This window comes from Brassica napus, unplaced genomic scaffold (genome assembly GCF_020379485.1).
Source record: "Brassica napus cultivar Da-Ae unplaced genomic scaffold, Da-Ae ScsIHWf_2810;HRSCAF=3587, whole genome shotgun sequence".
Taxonomy (NCBI): Eukaryota; Viridiplantae; Streptophyta; class Magnoliopsida; order Brassicales; family Brassicaceae; genus Brassica; species Brassica napus.
Window position 1 is genome coordinate 100,152 of NW_026016077.1, and position 20,480 is coordinate 120,631.

At 34.5% G+C, this 20,480-nt stretch overlaps 6 protein-coding genes across 9 annotated transcripts; 5 read left to right on the forward strand and 1 right to left on the reverse strand.

The window, feature by feature from the left end:
* The first annotated feature begins 256 nt into the window (after positions 1-256).
* On the forward strand, positions 257-944 carry LOC125602354 (60S ribosomal protein L27-3-like). Its single transcript, XM_048774039.1, has one exon. It carries the CDS (start codon positions 350-352, stop codon positions 755-757), a length of 408 nt encoding a protein of 135 aa, XP_048629996.1. The 5' UTR covers positions 257-349; the 3' UTR covers positions 758-944.
* Positions 945-2,990: 2,046 nt separating this feature from the next.
* Positions 2,991-5,055, forward strand: LOC125602353 (receptor-like protein 53). Its single transcript, XM_048774038.1, has 2 exons — positions 2,991-4,292; positions 4,393-5,055. The coding sequence occupies exon 1, from the start codon at positions 2,991-2,993 to the stop codon at positions 4,116-4,118; it is 1,128 nt and encodes a 375-aa protein (XP_048629995.1). The 3' UTR covers positions 4,119-4,292; positions 4,393-5,055.
* Positions 3,078-13,104, forward strand: LOC106391518. Of its 2 annotated transcripts, XM_022690324.2 has the most exons (4): positions 3,078-3,083; positions 12,343-12,471; positions 12,573-12,700; positions 12,829-13,104. In XM_022690324.2, exons 2-3 carry the CDS (start codon positions 12,376-12,378, stop codon positions 12,690-12,692), a joined length of 216 nt encoding a protein of 71 aa, XP_022546045.1. In that variant the 5' UTR covers positions 3,078-3,083; positions 12,343-12,375; the 3' UTR covers positions 12,693-12,700; positions 12,829-13,104. The 2 variants fall into 2 exon arrangements, with proteins under 2 accessions (XP_022546045.1, XP_013687640.1); XM_013832186.3 differs by having other exon boundaries at positions 12,573-13,104.
* On the forward strand, positions 4,255-8,376 carry LOC125602351 (receptor-like protein 53). Its single transcript, XM_048774034.1, has 2 exons — positions 4,255-4,901; positions 8,373-8,376. Exons 1-2 carry the CDS (start codon positions 4,255-4,257, stop codon positions 8,374-8,376), a joined length of 651 nt encoding a protein of 216 aa, XP_048629991.1.
* On the forward strand, positions 8,955-12,053 carry LOC106391514. 2 transcript variants are annotated; one of them, XM_013832182.3, is made up of 5 exons: positions 8,955-9,218; positions 9,313-11,135; positions 11,202-11,406; positions 11,476-11,666; positions 11,763-12,053. In XM_013832182.3, exons 2-5 carry the CDS (start codon positions 9,323-9,325, stop codon positions 11,849-11,851), a joined length of 2,298 nt encoding a protein of 765 aa, XP_013687636.2. In that variant the 5' UTR covers positions 8,955-9,218; positions 9,313-9,322; the 3' UTR covers positions 11,852-12,053. The 2 variants fall into 2 exon arrangements, with proteins under 2 accessions (XP_013687636.2, XP_048629992.1); XM_048774035.1 differs by having other exon boundaries at positions 8,955-11,135.
* Positions 12,804-19,121, reverse strand: LOC125602352 (gamma-aminobutyrate transaminase POP2, mitochondrial-like). Of its 2 annotated transcripts, XM_048774037.1 has the most exons (19): positions 18,509-19,110; positions 18,003-18,100; positions 16,262-16,346; positions 16,098-16,170; positions 15,923-16,020; positions 15,741-15,833; positions 15,548-15,621; positions 15,294-15,332; positions 15,111-15,199; positions 14,967-15,043; positions 14,806-14,880; positions 14,568-14,615; positions 14,364-14,447; positions 14,212-14,299; positions 14,066-14,144; positions 13,808-13,898; positions 13,652-13,730; positions 13,436-13,551; positions 12,804-13,323 (listed from the first exon to the last, which is right to left on the reverse strand). In XM_048774037.1, the coding sequence occupies exons 1-19, from the start codon at positions 18,551-18,553 to the stop codon at positions 13,246-13,248; spliced, it is 1,509 nt and encodes a 502-aa protein (XP_048629994.1). In that variant the 5' UTR covers positions 18,554-19,110; the 3' UTR covers positions 12,804-13,245. The 2 variants fall into 2 exon arrangements, with proteins under 2 accessions (XP_048629994.1, XP_048629993.1); XM_048774036.1 differs by having other exon boundaries at positions 13,436-13,730; positions 18,509-19,121.
* Positions 19,122-20,480: the final 1,359 nt, after the last annotated feature.

Here is a 20,480-nt window from a genome sequence, read left to right on the forward strand (position 1 = left end):
TGTGTCTTCCAGCGTAAATATTTCCATATTCAAATGCATATAAAAACTTTATATAGAGAAATCATCATACTGTAAGTGAAAAATTTTGGTTCTGTTTTACTGTAAAAAAGTAACTTTCTTTTGCTCAAAAAAAAGGAAGACTTTTGGACCTTCATTTTATAAGACGAGGCTTGTTTTTGTCGTGGTGTTTTGTATGGATTTCTATAGCGAAGCCCATTATAAATGGGTCCAATTAGATGCATGACACCTTTAGGGTTTTTCATAGAACACATATAAATATGAAAAACCTAAACATTTCTCCGTCGTTTGTCTCTGCAAGTAACCTTTTCGCCGGAAGGGAGAAGCAGCCATGGTTAAGTTCCTGAAGCAGAACAAAGCGGTTATCCTCCTCCAAGGCCGTTACGCCGGGAAGAAGGCAGTGATCATCCGCTCCTTCGACGACGGAAACCGCGAGCGTCCTTACGGACACTGCCTCGTCGCGGGACTGAAGAAGTATCCGAGCAAGGTCATCCGCAAGGACTCAGCCAAGAAGACGGCCAAGAAATCTCGAGTCAAGTGCTTCATCAAGGTGGTGAACTACCAGCATCTGATGCCTACTCGTTACACATTGGACGTGGATCTGAAGGAGGTTGCGACTCTGGAAGCTCTGGCTTCGAAGGACAAGAAGGTGGCGGCTCTTAAGGAGGCTAAGGCTAAGCTCGAGGAGAGGTTCAAGACCGGAAAAAACAGGTGGTTCTTTACCAAGCTTAGGTTCTGAGATCTTTTTGTAATGGAATTTACAATATGCTTATGTAATTTCGAGAATGAATGTGGAACCATGTTTTGGATTGGTTTAAGACCGTTTGGTTTGAAGTTTAATTCTTGAGGTTTTGTCATTTTTAGTTATGAGCATTTTTGCTATATTGGTGCGTTTATTAATATATTGTCACTGGTTTGTGTGTTAAGTTCTAATTGATCAAATCTGGTTCCAGTTTTTACAACGTTGGATTGATTTTTATTGAAATGGTATTCGGTTTTTGTATGATCATCAATTTTGGTGTAAGCTTGGTTTTAAAGTTTTAAAAGGCTCGTTCCTTTTTGGAGCAATGGCGATGAGCAAAACGCCTTAGGCATCTCCATAAAACGCTAGTTTGGTGTGCCATAAACACGCTTAGGAACAGCTGTGAGTGAAGGATAGAGCCCTCTTCAGAAACTGGATGCTCTTGCTTCCACTTACTGTTTTGTTAAGGTTGTTGTTGTCTTCTACTCTACATTGTCAATCTTGTTTTGTTGGCTTGCTTTGATGTGTTAGCTGCTTCTCTCTATTTACTTGAGAAACTGTTAAAGCTTTTCCCATCTCTCTGATGATAATGATATTGTTCGACTTCTTGGCTTCCATGGTGGAAATAAACCATACAAATTGCCTTGTTCTTTGCGTTTGACTTCTTGGCATTGTGTGTCAGATTACAAAATGCACTCGTCGACATTGATGACTTACTATATGGTATTTCTACCATAGTGACAATGTTTGAAATGTTCTAAGTTCTAACCATCTGGATAGGCATTTATTAAACACGCAGGGAATGAGTATGAATGTATAGGCTATTTTTATACAGTGAATTTTTAAACTGGTTTATAAGCGTTACAAAGGTATTGCAATTGGAATCTCTGTCACCGAGTCTATGAAAACATGCTTAAGTTGTCACTCCATATACTGTATAACAACAGAAAAAAACACAAGAAACAAAAACATGAGGAGCACGTTTAATGATGAATTAGAGGCAAACTAAAGATCAAATTAGTCATTGACGTAAGACGTTGTGTCAATCACATCAAACTCTAGAGAGGCTACCATCGTCTCTTCCGCTAATCATATGAAAGAAGAACAAAACACGAGTTTCTTTCTCTTCCATTAGACATTGCATCTTAACAAACGCCCTCGTCAACATCTATGACTTAGGATATAGTTCTTTCACTGCATACTCGTACGGAAACATTGTATTGAACACTTAAAGTTTAATACCGCTTTGGCTTTTTATAGAATAGAAGCCAAGAAACTTTTGAATGTTTCTAACGACAATCAAAACCTCTTTTTGAATAAAATGTCATCAACAGCTGCTGAGTGTGTTCATACTACTAAATGAACAATGTCATGTCACTAATGTATATGTAGGGATCAAGGTCCACAGAACAATATCACCACTTACCACAATTAAAACGCACAAGCAAAAGAAACGAAAGGATGATAGGAACCATCTTTCTTCTCTTCTTCTCTATTTCAAGTTCTTCATACACTTATGCTTCTCTTACACTGTGTCGTCCAGACCAAAGGGACGCACTTCTCGAGTTCAAGAGTGAGTTTAATGATGAGGGAATTCAGGGTGCTTGGACCTCGTTCTGTGTCACCTCTTCTCCCAAAAGAAAATCATGGGAAAACAATACCGATTGTTGTTATTGGGACGGTATCACATGTGATGCTAACTCAGGTGTGGTGATTGGGGTAGACCTTAGTTCCAGCTGCCTCCATGGCCATTTCAAACCCGATAGCAGTCTTTTCAGACTGCAATATCTCCGGAGTCTGAACCTTGCTTACAATGATTTCAATGCCTCTTCAATCCCAACTAGGATCAATGAACTCACGGGCTTACAAAGACTTAACCTTTCATACACTTCATTTTCTGGTGAAATTCCAACAGAGATTCTTCACCTAACCAAGTTGGTCTCCCTCGATCTTTCTTCTATTTTTATGTATTCTCAGACTCTCTCATCCCCTGGAAAACCCTTTCTTTCTCAACTTGCACAGAACTTAACAAACCTTAGACAACTTGATCTGAGCCATGTAAACCTTTCCTCAGAAATGCCTCAGATGATGATCTCAAACCTGACCTCTCTAAGATCAATCCGCCTTCATGGTTGCAACTTATTTGGTCGATTTCCACGGCTGAGTCCTACTATTCGATCCATTGATTTGAGTGTCAATCCACACCTAGAATCCTCTCTCCCAGAATTCAATGGAAGTAACTCTCTTGTATATTTGGACGTCACTGATACATCTCTTTCAGGGAGCATTCCAGACTCTATCAGCAACCTCAAAACACTTGAAGGTTTTGAGTTTTTCCGACTGCAAATTCACAGGGAAGATTCCGTCTTCAATTGGAAACCTTTCTCATCTCAACATTCTTGACTTTGGTTATAATAACCTTGCTGGTGAAATTCCCACTGCGCTATTCAATCTTACAAAGTTATCATCCTTATCACTCGCCTCCAATCACTTCACAGGCACGCTTCCTCACAACATCAATTCACTCTCCAACTTGAATATCTTTAACGCGGCCTCAAACTCTTTCTTCGGAACAGTCCCTTCTACTTTCTTCAACATTCCTTGTCTGGAGAGTCTTGATTTGGGTGATAACCAGTTCAGTGGCCCTCTTGAGATTGGGAATATATCTTCAATGTCTAAGCTACAAAGCTTAGTTCTTTCAAAAAACAATCTCACAGGACCAATCCCTAGATCCATATCCAAATTAGTCAACCTTGTGTATCTTGATCTTTCCTATCTCAACACCCGAGGCCCACTTGACGTTGGTATCTTCTGGCATCTCAAGTCGCTCCAACAACTTACTCTATCCCACATAAATACCACCATTGCTAGGATTGATTTGAATGCAGTTTTATCCTTGCCTCTCAAGTCCTTGTCTATCTTGGATCTCTCAGGCAGCCACGTTTCAGTAGAAAACATGAGTTCAGTTTCCACCCTTTTATCGCAGTTGATATATTTGTTCTTGTCTGGCTGCGGTATCACAGTGTTCCCAGAGTTCATAAGCTCCCTACAATATATCTCTATGATAGACCTTTCTAACAACAGCATTAAAGGTCAAGTGCCCGCATGGTTATGGAGACTACCAGAATTACATTATGCTGAACTTTCCTACAACGCAATCAACGGTTTCAAAGAATTCCCAAAAGATGTCTCAAGAACGATGATGAGTTCACTATTTCTGAACAAAAACAACTTGTCTAGAGAGATCCCCAGAGCAATATGTGACATGACCTCTCTAAGTGTCGTTGATTTATCAAACAACAACTTCAGCGGATCTGTTCCACAATGCCTCAGCAATCTCATCAAGAGGGGTCGCTAACAATCACCTCACTGGAAAACTACCAGACGTATTTCTCAACGACTGCAACCTAAGGTCACTCAATGTTGGTCACAACCAATTGGCGGGGAAACTTCCAAGATCTCTGTCGGGTTGCTCTTCTCTGGAGGTTCTAAACATGGAGCACAACAGAATCAACGACACTTTCCCATTCTGGTTAGGATCCTTACCAGAGCTACACCTACTAGTCCTCCGCTCCAATGAGTTTCATGGGTCACTACAGTACCATCCCAATGTTGCATCTTTCTTTCCTCAGGTACGAATCATCGACATCTCACACAATGACTTCACGGGAACCTTACCGTCACACTTCTTCATGTACTGGAGTGCTATGCACTCGGAAGGAGATGGTTCAGGACTGGAGTACATGGGATACAACTACTTTTACCAGGACTCAATGGTCTTAATGAACAAAGGAATAGAGTTGAACTACACCAAGATCCGTGCAATCTTAACACTAATTGATCTTTCAGGAAACAGACTCCAAGGTCAAGTGAAAGCTCTTAAAGTGCTAAACCTATCAAGCAACGGTTTTGTCGGCAACATACCTTCATCTTTGGCGAATCTGGTTCAGCTCGAGTCACTGGACTTATCACATAACAAGCTCTCTGGCCACATTCCTCGTGATCTTGCCGACCTCACAAGTCTATGTATCATAAGGGTTTCACACAACAAGCTCGTAGGGATGATTCCGAAAAGCACACAGTTTCAAACGCAGAACGTTTCGGGTTTTGAAGATAACGCTGGACTCTCGATGAATGTGGAGTTGGCCGTGATGATTCGCCGCTTTCAGAACAAGAAGAGGAGGAGGAGGAAGAAGAAGAATCCTATTTTAAAATTTACCTTAGCCTGCCATTTTCTTTACTAACATTACATGTTTCATTAAGGGCAATCAAGTAATATTAATAACATATTTACATTGGGTTATTTTTTTCGGATCCACCCCACATCAGATCTCTCTTGGGCCATTTGGACCGATTAAGAAATCAGATCCAATTCTCACTTTTTTTTTTGGCCATTGAGTCCAAATTCAAATAATTTTTTTTTAACTATTCTTAATTATTATTATTTTTTCTTTTCTTAATATAATTTAAGCATTCATAAAAAATTGAACTTTTCATTGAAAAATATAAATCTTTATTAAAAGTATATAATTTTTTATTAAAATATTAACCATATAATAAAATTAATTTATCAGAGTTATACCAACTTAATTCATTAAAGAAATAAAGTTTAATTTTTTAAGCATAAATAATCATTTAAAATGAAATACGATAAATAAAGATAAAAGTTTAAATCTTTTATAAAATAAAACACAAATATATAAAAATATGACATTTACTAAATATTTGTCAATTGAAAAAAATAAAAAATAAATCTGCGCTTTAAAAACGCGGGTCAAAATCTAGTTAAATATTAAATGAGAAGTCACTTTAGTGATTTCTGGTGACGTGTCACTCATATGTGAAGTTTCAAAAAATTGTTATAATTTGATTGGTCGATTGATTTTAATTTTAATTTATTTAAATTAGAACTAAAAATTTAAGTTACGTCTAAAAACATTTAACATCACTTGCCATATAATCTAAAGAATATTACAAATAATAATTTATGACAACTAATTCTCAAATTATAGAAAGATTTAAATACTATTACAAAATCCAAACATTTTGAGTTTACCATAAACAATGCGATGATATCAGAAAAAACATAAGAGCTCATCAAAAGATGAATTGGACAGAAAATTAGTGAAAAAACACATATAATTATAAGAATTTTTCTGTGTGTTTCATGGTAACGTTCCTAGTTGTATTTAGATTTTAAAAACTAAAAACAACCTAGGTAGTGATTCCATTCATGAGTTAAAAAAACAGAAATACTACTTTTTTTTTGTCAGCCAGTATGAAATCAAAAATTTGCCAAGAAATTAATTGAAATTACACCACAAAATTGCCAAAACGAAGAAAGAACGCCTAATGCAAAGTCAAAACCGATCTAAAGTCGAAATATCTACCGTAAAAAAACAAAAGGTTGATATCTCCTCCCTTCTAAAAGATATCTATACTATTAAAAGGGAAAGAGTTTTAAAAAATCTACCTATAAAATGTTGCTGCACTCTTTCATTAACTAACGATATTTTTGGTCTCACATAATATTTTCCTAATTATCTCTAACTATATGGTAGTGTTAAAGCTCTTAACTATACGGTAATATTAAAGCTGTTATCGATTCATATTAATAGTATAACACATTAAATAATTACATTTTCTAAGTATATTGATGACCGCAGCAATTACTTATGTTTCCATGAAATTCGTATACATTTAATAGTATAATATCACATCAAATAAAACCTATCATATACATTTAATAGTATTACACATCAAATAAATACCATTTCTATATATGATAGCAATGACTTCTATCCCTAGCCAAAAAGCTCTATAACTTTTGGTTTTTCTTCTTCGACCTACATCATTAAGAACCAGCAATAAACAACCTAGAACATATTCTTCAAATCTAATTACAAAAGAAAAACATGGTCTTCAAATCTCAAAATTAAAAATTCAACCAACAAACACCATAGCTTCTTCTCAAAACTATTTGAATAATTTTATACCAAACTAGGACTTCGGCTATAAATAAATAAATGAATAAATAAATATTATTATAAAATTAACTTCAAATCTAAATTAAAAGAAAATAGATAAATTTTATAATAGATTAACACTAATAAAAATAAATAATATTTAAATATTAAAAAAAAATTAGATTTTGTAAAATATTTAGTGTGATACACTTCTTCTCTAAAATATTTTATCACTCAACATTATGGTTGTTATGCAATAATGTAGGTCTATATTGGGTTTGTATATGTTCTTTTGGATCCGGTTTGTTTCGAGTCTATAATTCAAATATCTATAAAATATATGTAATTTTGGTACAAAATAGGTTCGGATCAGTTAGGTAATTAGGACCCGAAAAGACTTAATGTACTTGAAATCCTCAAAAAGGCAAAACACGAAAATCTAAACAAATATCTGAAAATATTCAAATACCCAAAAACCAAAATTTTATCTGAAGAACCAAAAATATCCAAAGTTTTATTCGAATCCCCGAAATATAATTTGAAATTTTACCCAAACCCGAAACTATAACCGAAAATCCGAATCTAAAACTTAAAAATTTCTATAATACTCAAAAGAATCTGAAATACCCAAGTATACATAATATACACAAAATATTCAAGTACTTTGGGTACCCGACTCGAACAAAGGTCTGCGGGTCCAAAAAATGCCAATGTGTAGTTTACTCGATTTTGGACCCGATCATGTATTTCTGTGTTGGTTTCGGTTCAGCTTTTTGGATCCGAGAAAAATGCCTATGCCTAAGAAAAAGTTCATAAGAGTATACATACAAAATCTCACATAAACTAATTCATAAATTTTATAACTTTTAACAAATTTCTTTATTCGATATAATACGACTTTATAACATAATAATATAAAAATCATAGAATATTAATTCATATCAAATTTTGTTTATAACCAAACGAAACCCGCGCTTTCGAAGCGCGGGTCAAAATCTAGTATGGTTGTTAAGAGGGGATAAAAATTTTCTCTCTCTATAGAGAATAGAGTTTTTATTTTGTGTGTTTGGGTTTGTTTTTTTCATGTTTATTCTTAACTAGGATTTTAAGCATGTACTGCGTACATGGAGAATTCTTTAATTTTACTTGAATTCTTTTATTATAACATGTGTTGAAAATCAAGATTATTTTTTGTTATAAATGTAAACACCATATAAGATCCTTTTTTTTGCTATTATCACCATATAAATTTCAAGCTGAATCATATAAAAGGAATAAGAGAATATTACTTTGAGCAGAGAAAAATGAATTTGAATAAAAATAATGAGAAAGCTCTATTGATTTTGTTGCTACACTTAAACTAAAAAATTATGAAAAAACGAGACGATTGAGAATAGGAAAGATAGAGAAAAGAAAAAAAAAAAAAAAAAAAACATCTGATAAAAACATTTGGAATAAACAGTTTGACATGGTACTACAAAAATGGGGAACATGTGATTCTTTATGTTGAGGGACATTTTTTTTTTTTAACAATTGAAATTGATATAATTTTGTAATTAACTCAGATTGTTAACAGCTGTGTCGATGATTTTTTTTTTTTTTGCTTTTGAATTTTTTTTGCCAAATGTCAATTTTTGATTTGTTAGGTGACTAGTGATTTAGTATTTAAAATGATTAAGTTAATTGTATAAAATATAAATCAACATAGCAAAAATATAAAATAATAAAATAAAATTTAATATTATTTGTAAATCATAATTACCCAAATGATAGAAATAATGTTAATTAAAATGATTATTTTCCAACAAATAAAAGTGAATTGATAAAAGATATAATTATTAAATTGTATTATCATTGATCCTATTTAATTAACTAAAACTAAATTAATAAAAATAAATACAGATATATGAAATATAAGCACTAAATTTAAACCAACAGTTTTAAATGAATATTAAAAATATACATTTCATATTAATTTGTTATATTTTGAAAAATTTCATACTTACTTTCAGCAATTATATAATCGAGATCTATATATAAAGAAAATTAGAAGATGCCGCACATAAAGTCACTTATCATCATCTCAACCCTTATACTTTATTATATTTTGCATACGAGTCCTCAAATTAAAACCGATTTAGCTACAAAAAGTGGAAAAAACAAAACAAATTTAGCCAAAAAGGATTAAATTAAAAAAAAAACTAAAAAAAATAATCGTTTTTATAAACCAGAAATAGCTGGCCAACCCTTGTCTTCCTCTCGAACCCTAATCAAGCCGGCTCATCTCAAAAGACAAAAGAAAAATTCCCAGAAATTGCATCTCTCCGCCACCCTCAGATTCTCCCTTTCCGTTACTCAAACCCTTCTCCTCCGTCCGATTCCACCTGATCCTTCCCCGGAACCGAAGTCCTTTAACCGTAATTTTAATCAAAGTTTATTACCTAACCGCGTAACCAACCAACCAACCCGGTCACAACCCGCAAACCAAACAGGTTCGTTTAATTCTTCTTCTTCTTCTTACACATTCGGTTCTGTCTCTCCCTCCTCGATCAGAGGATCTAGTAGTGATTCGTGTCTCTCTTGTAGAAAAAGAGTAATGGATTCAGATTTGGAGCCAGTAGCTCTCACACCACAGAAACAAGACAGTGCATGGAAGCACTGCGAGGTCTACAAATACGGAGACCGAGTCCAGATGAGATGTCTCTACTGCAAGAAGATGTTCAAAGGAGGCGGCATCACCCGCGTCAAGGAGCACCTCGCCGGCAAGAAAGGCCAAGGCACCATCTGCGACCAAGTCCCCGAGGAGGTCCGTCTCTTCCTCCAGCAGTGCATCGACGGCACCGTGAGGCGTCAGAGGAAGAGGCGGAGGTCCAGCGCTGAGCCTCTGCCTATAGCTTACTTCCCTCCGGAAGAGACTCAGGTCGTCGAGGGCTCTTACGTGAACAACGGGGAAGTAGTTGCAGCTGCAGGTGGACAGAGCTCGGGGAGGACGAAGCAGAGGACTTACAGGAGTAGGAAGAACATTGTAGAGAGAAGTGAGTTGGCGAATGTTGAGGATTTGATTGGTGGAGATATGGATAATCTGATCCCTGTTGCTATTAGTAGTGTTAAGAACATTGTGCATCCTTCTTCGAAGGACCGTGAGAAGACGGTTCACATGGCGATTGGGAGGTTCTTGTTTGATATAGGAGCTGACTTTGACGCTGTGAGCTCTGTTAACTTCCAGCCGTTGGTCGATGCGATTGTTTCAGGTGGGTTTGGTGTTTCTCTGCCTGCTAATGAAGACATCAAAAGTTGGATTTTGAAGAGCTGCGTAGAGGAAGTGAAGAAAGATATCGACGAGTGCAGGCCCCTGTGGAAGAGGACAGGCTGTTCTGTTTTAGTCCAGGAATCGAATAAAGTACTTAACTTCTTGGTTCACTGTCCGGAGAAAGTAGTGTTCCTGAGATCCTTTGATGCCTCAGAGATACTCACTTCTTCTTCTGATGATGATGATGATGATGATGATAAGTTGTGTGAGGTGCTTAAGGAGGTGGTTGAGGAGATAGGAGACACCAACGTCGTTCAAGTGATCACCAAATGCGAAGACCATTACGTCTCCGCAGGGAAGAAGCTGATGGAAGCCTATCCTTCTCTCTACTGGGTTCCTTGCGCTGCACACTGCGTAGACAAGATGCTCGAAGAGTTCGGGAAGATAGACTGGATAAGAGAAATCATCGAGCAAGCGAGAACCGTCACGAGGATCATCTACAACCACAGTGGCGTCTTGAACCTCATGAAGAAGTTCACTTACGGCAACGACATTCTCCAGCCAGCTTTCACCACTTACTCCACTAACTTCGCAACTATGGCGAGGATCGCTGAGCTAAAGCCTCATTTGCAGGCGATGGTGACATCATCCGAGTGGAACGAGTGTTCGTACTCAAAAGAAGCTGGTGGTTTAGCGATGACTGAGACCATCAACGACGAGAGTTTCTGGAAGGCGTTGACGCTGGCGAACAACATAACGGTTCCTCTTTTGCGCGTTTTAAGGATTGTTTGTTCTGTGAGGAGGCCTGGGATGGGGTATGTCTATGCGGCAGTGTATAGAGCGAAGGAAGCGATTAAGACGCATCTTGTTCACAGGGAGGATTACATGGTCTTCTGGAAGATTATAGATAAGTGGTGGTTGCAGCAGCAGCGTCTTCCTTTGCATGCTGCTGGTTTCTATCTTAACCCCAAGTTCTTCTACAACATTGGGGAAGAGATGCGTAGCGAGATACACTTAGCTGTGGTTGATTGCATAGAGAAGTTGGTTCCTGAAGATACTATTCAAGATATAATAGGAAAGGACATTAACTCTTACAAGAATGCTGTTGGGATCTTTGGAAGGAACTTAGCAATCAGAGCTCGAGACACAATGCTTCCTGGTACGCCATTGAATCTCATGAAAGTGTTTTGATAAGTACTTAAACACATGTTTTGGTTGTTTTTAGCTGAGTGGTGGTCTACGTATGGAGAAAGCTGCTTGAACCTGTCACGATTTGCTATACGTCTTCTGAGTCAGACATGCAGCTCATTGGTTGGCTCTGGGAGAAACCTGACACCTTTGAAGAAAGTATATGAATCCAAGAACTCCATTGAGAGACAGCGTCTTAGTGATCTTGTGTTTGTTCAGTACAACATGCGTCTCAGAAGACTGTAAGTTGAAATCATTTTGCTTCTTCTCAATCACAAGTCACAACTAAAAAGGTTATCTGTCTCTTTCAGGGGGGTTGAAAGCGGAGATGACAATGCAGACCCGTTATCACAGAGCAACATGGAGCTTCTTGAAGACTGGGTTTCAAGAAACCAAGTTTGTATAGAAGGAAATGGAAGCTCGGACTGGAAGTCACTCGAGTCCTTTAAGAGGACAGAAGTAGCAGCGGTTGTCATCGATGAAACAGAAGACTTGGGGACAGGTAAAATAATAAAGCGTTCACAAAATAGAATCTAGTTATTGGAGATAGAATAATTGGTGTGACAAGTGTTTTAAATAATGGGAATGTGTGGAACAGGTTTCGATGATGGAGAGATATTCAAGGGAGAAAAGGAAGTGAGTGATGAAGGTTATTTCACAAACATATCGGAGAAGCTGTTCACGTGAACTCACTAAGAAGAATCTCTCTTGTTTTTTTGTGTAATAATAGGGGTTTGTTTGATTTGGAGAAACATTTGTGATTTTCTCCTCTTAGGGGCTTGGTTTGTTTGTATTCTATATAGTTTTTACTAATTGATGCTGTGTCCCCATAATTACTGAGCATGCATTTCTTCTCTATTTAGTGACTCCATCCAAAACCATTCAGACATTTTGATTGTTTTATGTTTTTTTTTTTGAGGTTTTGTCCAATCTCCATAATGATTAATTGTTTCACAATTTATCTTCTGTTTTCTGTCTATTTATATTTTGATAATGGTTTATGGACTAATCTTGATTCTTGAAATATGTGAAAAGAAGGAAGAGACCACAGTTAAATTCAGAACCTAGTTTGCAACATTTTATCATTAACTGGTTAATAATGTATGGTTTAAGGTTGTGTGGTTATCAAGAAGGCATATATCATATAAAGAGCCTTATCCTCTAAACTTAATGATAAGTTTGGTTGGTGTTGTGAGGAGAGAAGAAAGAAAATGGATGGGCTTAGCCATATCGGTCTCCCTGTTCTGGGAATACTCGCAGTCTCCGTTGTCACGTTCTACGCCGTCAGCTTCGCTGAGATCAGAGAGGTTAGACCGTGTGGTTATGAAACATAATCTTGTTTTAAGTGTCTGAGTAGAAGAAAAGATCATCAAGACAAATCTTGTTCTTGGTTTTTGGGAATGTGCAGAAATCGTTTAAAGATTTGTACGACTCGGAGAATGGAGAGGGAGCAGGGTTCAAGACTTCACTAAGTTCCAGAGAGAGGAGATTGAAAAGAGAAGCAAATAAAAAACGTCCTCGTTCTTGAAACCCAGGGTGATGGATGGTTGATGATTCGTGGTTTTTTTTTTTTTTTGCATAAGGATTTGATGATTCGTGTTCCATAACGTAAGCATGATGTTCTTTAGTAGATGTTCTATAATCACAATTCTCTGTTTCTGCAGTGGTCTATGTATTTCGTTTTCAAGTTCGAGTGCACTAAATTCCATTTGAGTCATTCTGGTCCGTGGGTTGGTTAGCCGCGTACCGAACCATATAGTCCAGTCTCTGGCCGTCGCTAGTTTAGGCCATTAACCACAAGTTCATGTAGCTGCAAGCCTGCAAAGTCACTATCTCAGAAACTGTTTTTGACTTTTAAAAACAATATCTATTTATGTCTCTGTATCTTTGGTTTGTTCAGATCACATTCACAGTCTTATTGTTGTTGTTTATTCATTCCATTTCCACCGAGTCGAATGCACTACATAACTAGACTTGTGTATTCGAAACAACAGATCCAGTCTTTGGAAAATAAAAGATACACTACACCTATTATGGTTCTGATACTTATTGCATATAACTGGAAACAATGACTCTGCTTCTCACTTCTTTTGCTGAGTCTTGAGTTCTTTAACCATCTCTTCTGTTGCCTTCAACGCTTTCCCATAGATAGTAATCAACTGAAACAATGGTAAGAAGCCAAATAGGAAGATTGTAAAACAAAAGGAGACTTTTAGGGAACTGGACACAAGATTTATCAGACAAATGTATCAATCAAGATTGGTAATTAACCTCATTAATCTCTTCAGGTGAGATAATGAGCGGTGGACACATCATTATGAGATCCCCTGCAACACGGACTATCATCCCCTGCTTCTTGCATTCGGCTGCAAAGTATTCGCCAACACCTGTAAACATCAAAAATGAAAAAAAAAAAAAAAAAAGGGTCGATGCCGTCTTTTAGTATGTGTAAGTAAAAAACTTTGACACTGTCTTCAAATGGTTTACCCCATTCTGGTGGAAACGGTTCGTGTGCCGATTTATTTTCTGTAAACTCAGTCGCAAGAATCAAACCAGTTCCTCTGATCTGAAAACCAAATGTCCAAATGGCTCAGTCATACTTCAGAAGTAAAAGAACTCATTAGTGAGTAAAATAAAGCGCACCTCTCCAATAATAGGACTAGTGGAGAAAGCTCTAAGACCTTCTTGAAACCTTGTGGAAACTCTGTTTACATGTTCTGGTATGTTCCTCTCCCTGCAATATGAATTGATCGTCAAGAAAGTACATATAAGTTAGAGTATACACAAATTCACGTCCCCGTGCCATTGTGCACTACAAGGTTTGATATTCTAACGAAACTGTAAAGAATGTGTGATATATTTGAGTTTTATTAATGAAAAAAATACAGTTTTTCAACTCACTTATAGATCTTTAACGCTTCAATTGCTACAGCACATGAAACTGGATGACCAGAATAAGTAAACCCATGCGCAAAAGTACCTGAATATAAACAACATTTTAAGATCAGGATATATAACTCCTTGGTGAACATAATACTAATACATACCTATCTTGTTGCTTTGAGAATAAATAACATCTGCCACTTCTTGACTCACAAGAACGGCTCCAATCGGCACATATGCTGAAGACAATGCCTGCATATTATTACTAACAGTTATTAAATGTTGCAAGTCTACTAACCAGCTCGGAAAATCTCACCTTAGCTAAGGACACAAGATCTGGTTTGATGTTGTATTTGTCACATCCAAACATTGTCCCAAGCCTTCCAAATGCACATATCACCTTAAAAGAAAGTTCAAACAAAATAAAATGGTTAATGATATATTTTCTTCTTGATAGATTTTTGGAGTTAATGAATGATCTTGTGTGTGGACATGATAGTAATATTGATTACACATGTACCTCATCAGCAATGAACAAGATATCATATTTCTTAAGAACAGCTTGGACCTGTTGCACATAAAAGAGCAAAAAAAAAAGCTTTTATAAACAAGAAAAAAAAAAGAAGAAGAAAAAGAGCTGTTTACGATCCAATATATTTGTAGTTCCAAGGGACCAAAATATTATATAAGGATCACATCCACATATTATATTAATACTTGATTAGTACTAACAAGTTTTTTTTTTGTTAGAAAATGACCTTTTCAAAGTAGGAATCAGGTGGAGGTATCACACCACCAGCACCCATGAGTGGTTCAGCTATAAAAGCACCAATCTGGAGACGATACATTTTGAGTTAGACTCTAGATGCCAAATTCATAAATATCGAACTTTTTGTTAAGTAAACTATCGAATGTTTACAGTTTGTGGTCCTTCTTTGAGGATAAGATCTTCTAAATTCTTAGCTAATCTGGTTGAGAACTCCTCTTCAGTTTCACCTGCATAAGAAATGACGTTAAGAAACATAAGCTTACATGAAGTTTTCTAAGTGAAAATCACTCGTACCCGGAAGATGATAACGCCAATAGTGAGGACAATCCGTGTATCGCATATATGATGAAGGTAAGTCAAAATCTTGATGCATAACCGGCATGCTGTAACAGTGGATTAAGTTTGTTAGAAAAAGTTGTCCTTGTTTTAACACTTTTCCTTGTTAGGAAGCTTAAATTAGAACTTTATCTATCTTACGCAGACAAACTTGCTGATACCAGAGTGGAGCCATGGTACCTGAAAACATAACTTAACACTAGTAAACACTTTGACATCTAACATAAAGTTATTAGGGATGTGAGTAGCGAATAGAAGCGCAACGAAAAACATAGGTTTATGCGACTTTGGCTACATATATAAACATAATCCTAGTTCAGGCCTTAACAAACTTGACCAGCAAGCAACGTGTGTTTAGATTCAAGGAACAGATTTATTTATTTATTTTTTCTCACGATGTGCTTCTTGCGATGATCTTTTTCTTTTTGGGCCTTCCAAGTGCATTATTGTAATACCAAACCAGCTTGACCTGTATTAGGTGAGATCAGAGAGACGAGTATTAACCAACATATTTTTTGTTAATGTAACATATATAGATCTTTAAATTCTTATAACAAGGACTAACAGTTTAGTAGAGTTATGGAAAACCTGGGTATCATTAGCCTCTGATCCACTGTTTGTGAAAAATGCTTTGGCCATATTTTTGGCCGTGAACATGTCTAAAAGATCTTGAGCAAGATCCTGTTATTGCATGAAAAAACACCACAATGATCAACTTTTAAGTATAAACAAATCAGAAGAATGATACCAGAAAGGAAAATTCTAAGTACCAGTGAAGGTTTAGTAGTAAAGTTCCAAAAGGAGTGATAAAAGGGCAAGGTGTTCAGCTGCGAAACCGCAGCAGAAACAAGCCGTGCTTCACTTCCTCCTGCAAGAGTTCCGAGGGGTATCAATCACATAACTTGCATATCAAGTCATGTACACTTATTAAAGGAATAACCTAACCTAATGCGGTACACCATAGACCAGCAAGAGAGTCAAGGTACTTTTTCCCATGGGCATCATACACATAACATCCCTGAAAATTTATGAAGAATGAGAGAAAAATGTTACATTTGCACGTTTGTATGGATGAACATTTACAATGTAGTCTATCACAAAAGGGCCACCTCGGATTTTGCTATGATCATCGGATCTAAATCAGAACTTTGCCACCCAGCTGTAAAAGGTGCTAGCATACTATGACCTTTAGGCCTGTAACAAAACAGCTTCGCAATGTCAATAATATACTCCTGATGCTTATAGTTGAACCTCCTTCGAATCAATTATCACTATATAAATTTGTGTAATGGCTAGCCCCGTAAGTGACATAACTATAGACGTGATTATTGTTTCTGAAAAAGTATAATTATATATTTTGGTGAATGAGATCCATCAAATTAAGAACGAAAATACCCTTCTTAAAAGCAAGAAAGTGCTTATATTACACCAAAAAGAAAGTGCTTATTTTTATAATCCTAATACAGAATACTAAGCTTCCAATTTTTACCAGAAAATACTAGGAACATAATTGGCTAAGGTTCTAATTTTATATTTTAATTTGGTTGTGACTGTAGATTTTAGTGTTGTGGAATTTTGCCTTTTGGTTATATATTTTAAAATTCTAATAAATCACTTCATAAATCTTTCAAAACTAAAATGTTAGTGATTTATATATTTTACTTTCTACAGTTCAAAAGAAAAAGAAATTGTATACCTTATAAAATTGTATACATCATAAATGAAATATATTAAAATTATGCATGTAAAAGATTCTACCGATTTATCAATCAAACCATAAAACTTCAAATTTACAAAAAAATACTCATACTTATCTCATAGAAAAGTTAACTACCAAAACTTTCTAAAATTATATATTGAAAATATATTTTCACTAGTGGTGTTCATGTTACTTTAACTTACAAAAAGGTGAAAACTTTGGTATTTGTTTGCTTTGGCAAAAAAAAAGGATTGGTATTTGTTTGGCATTTCTTAACACACCCCCCCCCCCCCCCCCCCCCCACGATAATTTATTACTGTTTAAACTTCAGATAAATATAAAATTAATAAAAAAACTTTACTTTAGTTTATTTTAAATGATGGTTATTTCATTATTTACTAGAAGTTTTCTATTTTTCTATTTTACCTTTATTAGTTTAAAAAATAAAACCATAATGTAATTGTTTTTAGTTTGATTTATTCAAGTTTACTTTCACCTTTTAATTTTGCATTACTTAACTTTTGATAAAAATAATTGAAATTTATAAAGTTACTTTATTATATTATTCTTTATTTAATTACCATTTTTAAATATGTATATTTGTAAATATATGATCATTTATAATAATATATACATTAAATAAAAATAACTTATATACGTTGATAAAATATATTTTAAATTATAATTATTTTAATAATAAAAATATGATCATCTATTGATGTAAAATTTTAATATTCGTAATTATTATTTATATATTAAAACATATTATTTTAATAATATAAAAAAGTTATTAGGTATCATAAAATTTTACGAAAATGAATATTTACTGAGAAAAATATTTTTGATATAAAATTTATTAGTTATTACTATATTATGAAACTTTTCCAAAAATATAAATCCGTATATAGAAAATCATCATTATTATATTTAAGAAATCTTACCAAAAACATAAATCTAAATATAGTAAATTTTATATGTCACAATTAAATTTATGCCATGTCATATTTCTTTTAAGCCATGTCATCATTTTTTTGTGAAAGTTAATGTAGTGATGATACATATACAAATCACTTCTCAAATATAGTCTAGGGGATAGACCTTCTTATAATCCATACCCTATTTCTCTAGAAATATATAACTATGAAACTCACCCAACTGTGTTTCTCTTAACCGTTGATGCCTCTGTGGTGAAGATCCTAGAGCCAGGCATGCGTTGGGAAGAAGCAAGATACCTGCTCTGCAAATTAACCTGACAAATATATGAGAGGAGTGATATTAGCACAGTGAGGTTGAGCTTTGAATCACATCACTAATTCTTTTCCTTTGGTAATCAAAAATTTCAGACATTAGGTTACTCGATCATAGAACATAACATGAAACTCAAACTGTCAAATATTAAACATTCTCATACTTAAAATGGCTGACTACTATATTCATAGACGAAACCAAGCAGTGTTTTTAATGACTATAAAAATATTATAACAAATGTAAACTTATAAATTCTGATAAGTGCATATATGAAATTAATTAAAATTAACTTTAAATGATTTCGTCAAAAGAAAAACTTTAAAAGATTATGGCTGCATGTGGACTACTCTCTCTTTACTAGCTTCGCTCCTGAACACAACAGTCTACAAAAGTAGAAGCTAGTAAGAACCTGAGTGGTACGCGCCAGGCGTCGGAGGCTGTTGATGACGGCCATTTTCTGGTAAGTTGAATCTAGGACCAGAGCGAAAAATCAGAGAGGGACAAAGTATTAGAGAAGATGAAAGGTGAAGCGAGAGAATTCTGTGAGAGATAGAGTTCTTGAGGTTGGTTTATATAGACAAGATGACTTTTACCATTTGTTTTTTATTTATAAAAGTCGTTTGTGGATGGTCAATAATTTAACAGAAACTATATATAATCTTTTACACATTCGGATTTTTTGTCGTCACATATTCCTTTTAAGTTGGTACTAAAATCATATTTCTTGAAAGTATTTACATAAAAATATTTTTACTTCTACCAGAAGTTAGAAAACAATATTCTCTATTTCTAAAAGATTTATGTTTCGTTTGTTAGCACATATGAAAAATATTAAATTTTAATTATAAATGTGCTTTTTAATAAACTATTTTCATATAATTTTAAATCAAGAGCATTTTAGAAAATATAAGTAATTTTTGAAATTCACAGTTCACCGTTATTAAATAATAAAAATTACAAACAAAATTTAAAATATATATTATTTTGAAACGTACTTTTACTTTAAAGCTTTTATCTGTTGGAAACAAATAGAGTACAGTTCAATAAATGTTGGGAAAATTACATGTTTACCATTTTCATGCTACCACTTTTCATTTTTACCACCACTAAAGAGACATTTTCAAAAATATCTTCTTTATTAAGTGGCAAAAAACTCTTATGACCTTGTTATTTATATATATAATAAATCATTATTTAAATAAAAAAATAAAAAAAAAATAAAAAAAAATAAAAAAGTAAAACTTTTTTTTATGTTTTCGAATTATACTTTTTCAAATTCAAACTTTTTTATAAATTTTTTTTTTGAAATTTTTTTTTCGATTTTTTTTTTCAAATTTCTTTTTGAAAAACGAAAATTATGTTTGAAACTATTTTTTAAAATTTTTATATATTTTTGAAGTATTTATTTATATATTTATTAGAATCCTAAATTTCACATTCCAAAAAATCTACCTCACCCCTCAACTCTAAACTCTAAGTCTAGATTAGTTAACCCTAAGGGTATAATTGTCTTTTACCCTTCATTAAAAGTGAAGGTAAAAGTGGTTAGTGTAAACATGAAAAGTGGTACTATGAATGTACTATTTGTGGCAATTTCCCCATCTTTTAAAAGAAGTTTTTTTTTTACTGATGTAGACGCTCTATGGAACCTCTTCGATTACACCAGGTTTTGGGATGGAGACTTTGATTAATTAGCTGAGTCTGAGACTACGATTTTCAGTAAGGTTTTAAATGAAAATGATAAAAGAGTATATGCATATTTATTAGCGGTCGTTAACTCAACTGGAAAAGATTCTAGCCATTATATCATAAGTCTCTAGTTTGGATGAAGAGTATTTTACACTCAAAGGCAGTTTATGAGTTTTTATAACACAAATAGGTAGTTTCTGCTACTTGAGCAGTTTATGAGTGAAAAGACTTAAATTACTCTTAAATAAAGCGTAACCATAAATTGTCATTTAGTTAGACTGTTGTGATTTTAGTTGGATTTTGAAATTTAAAAAATATGTGGTGGACCCAACGAGAGATAAACCTTACTTTGATAATTATCGGATGTGTAGATTTTATTTTTTATACTTTTTGAAACTTTTGCCGAGGAAAAAAAAAGAAAAAGTGAAAAGTTTGATAAGGAGCCAGATCCAACGGCGATTTCCGGTGAGAGATAGGCCGAAACAAGCAGATGACGATTATGTGGAATGGAAAGAAAAGAGAAGATGTCGACGAGACGGAGCCGGAGGGGAAAGAGAAAGCGGATGGATGGTAGGTTTTGGTTTTAGCTGTTGTTTTGGTATGTCGGTGGATCTACAATCGAGAATGCAATTAACTTTTTTTTTAATTGTGGTACCTGAGGTTTCAGTAAACAATTGTGATGAAGGTCGCGG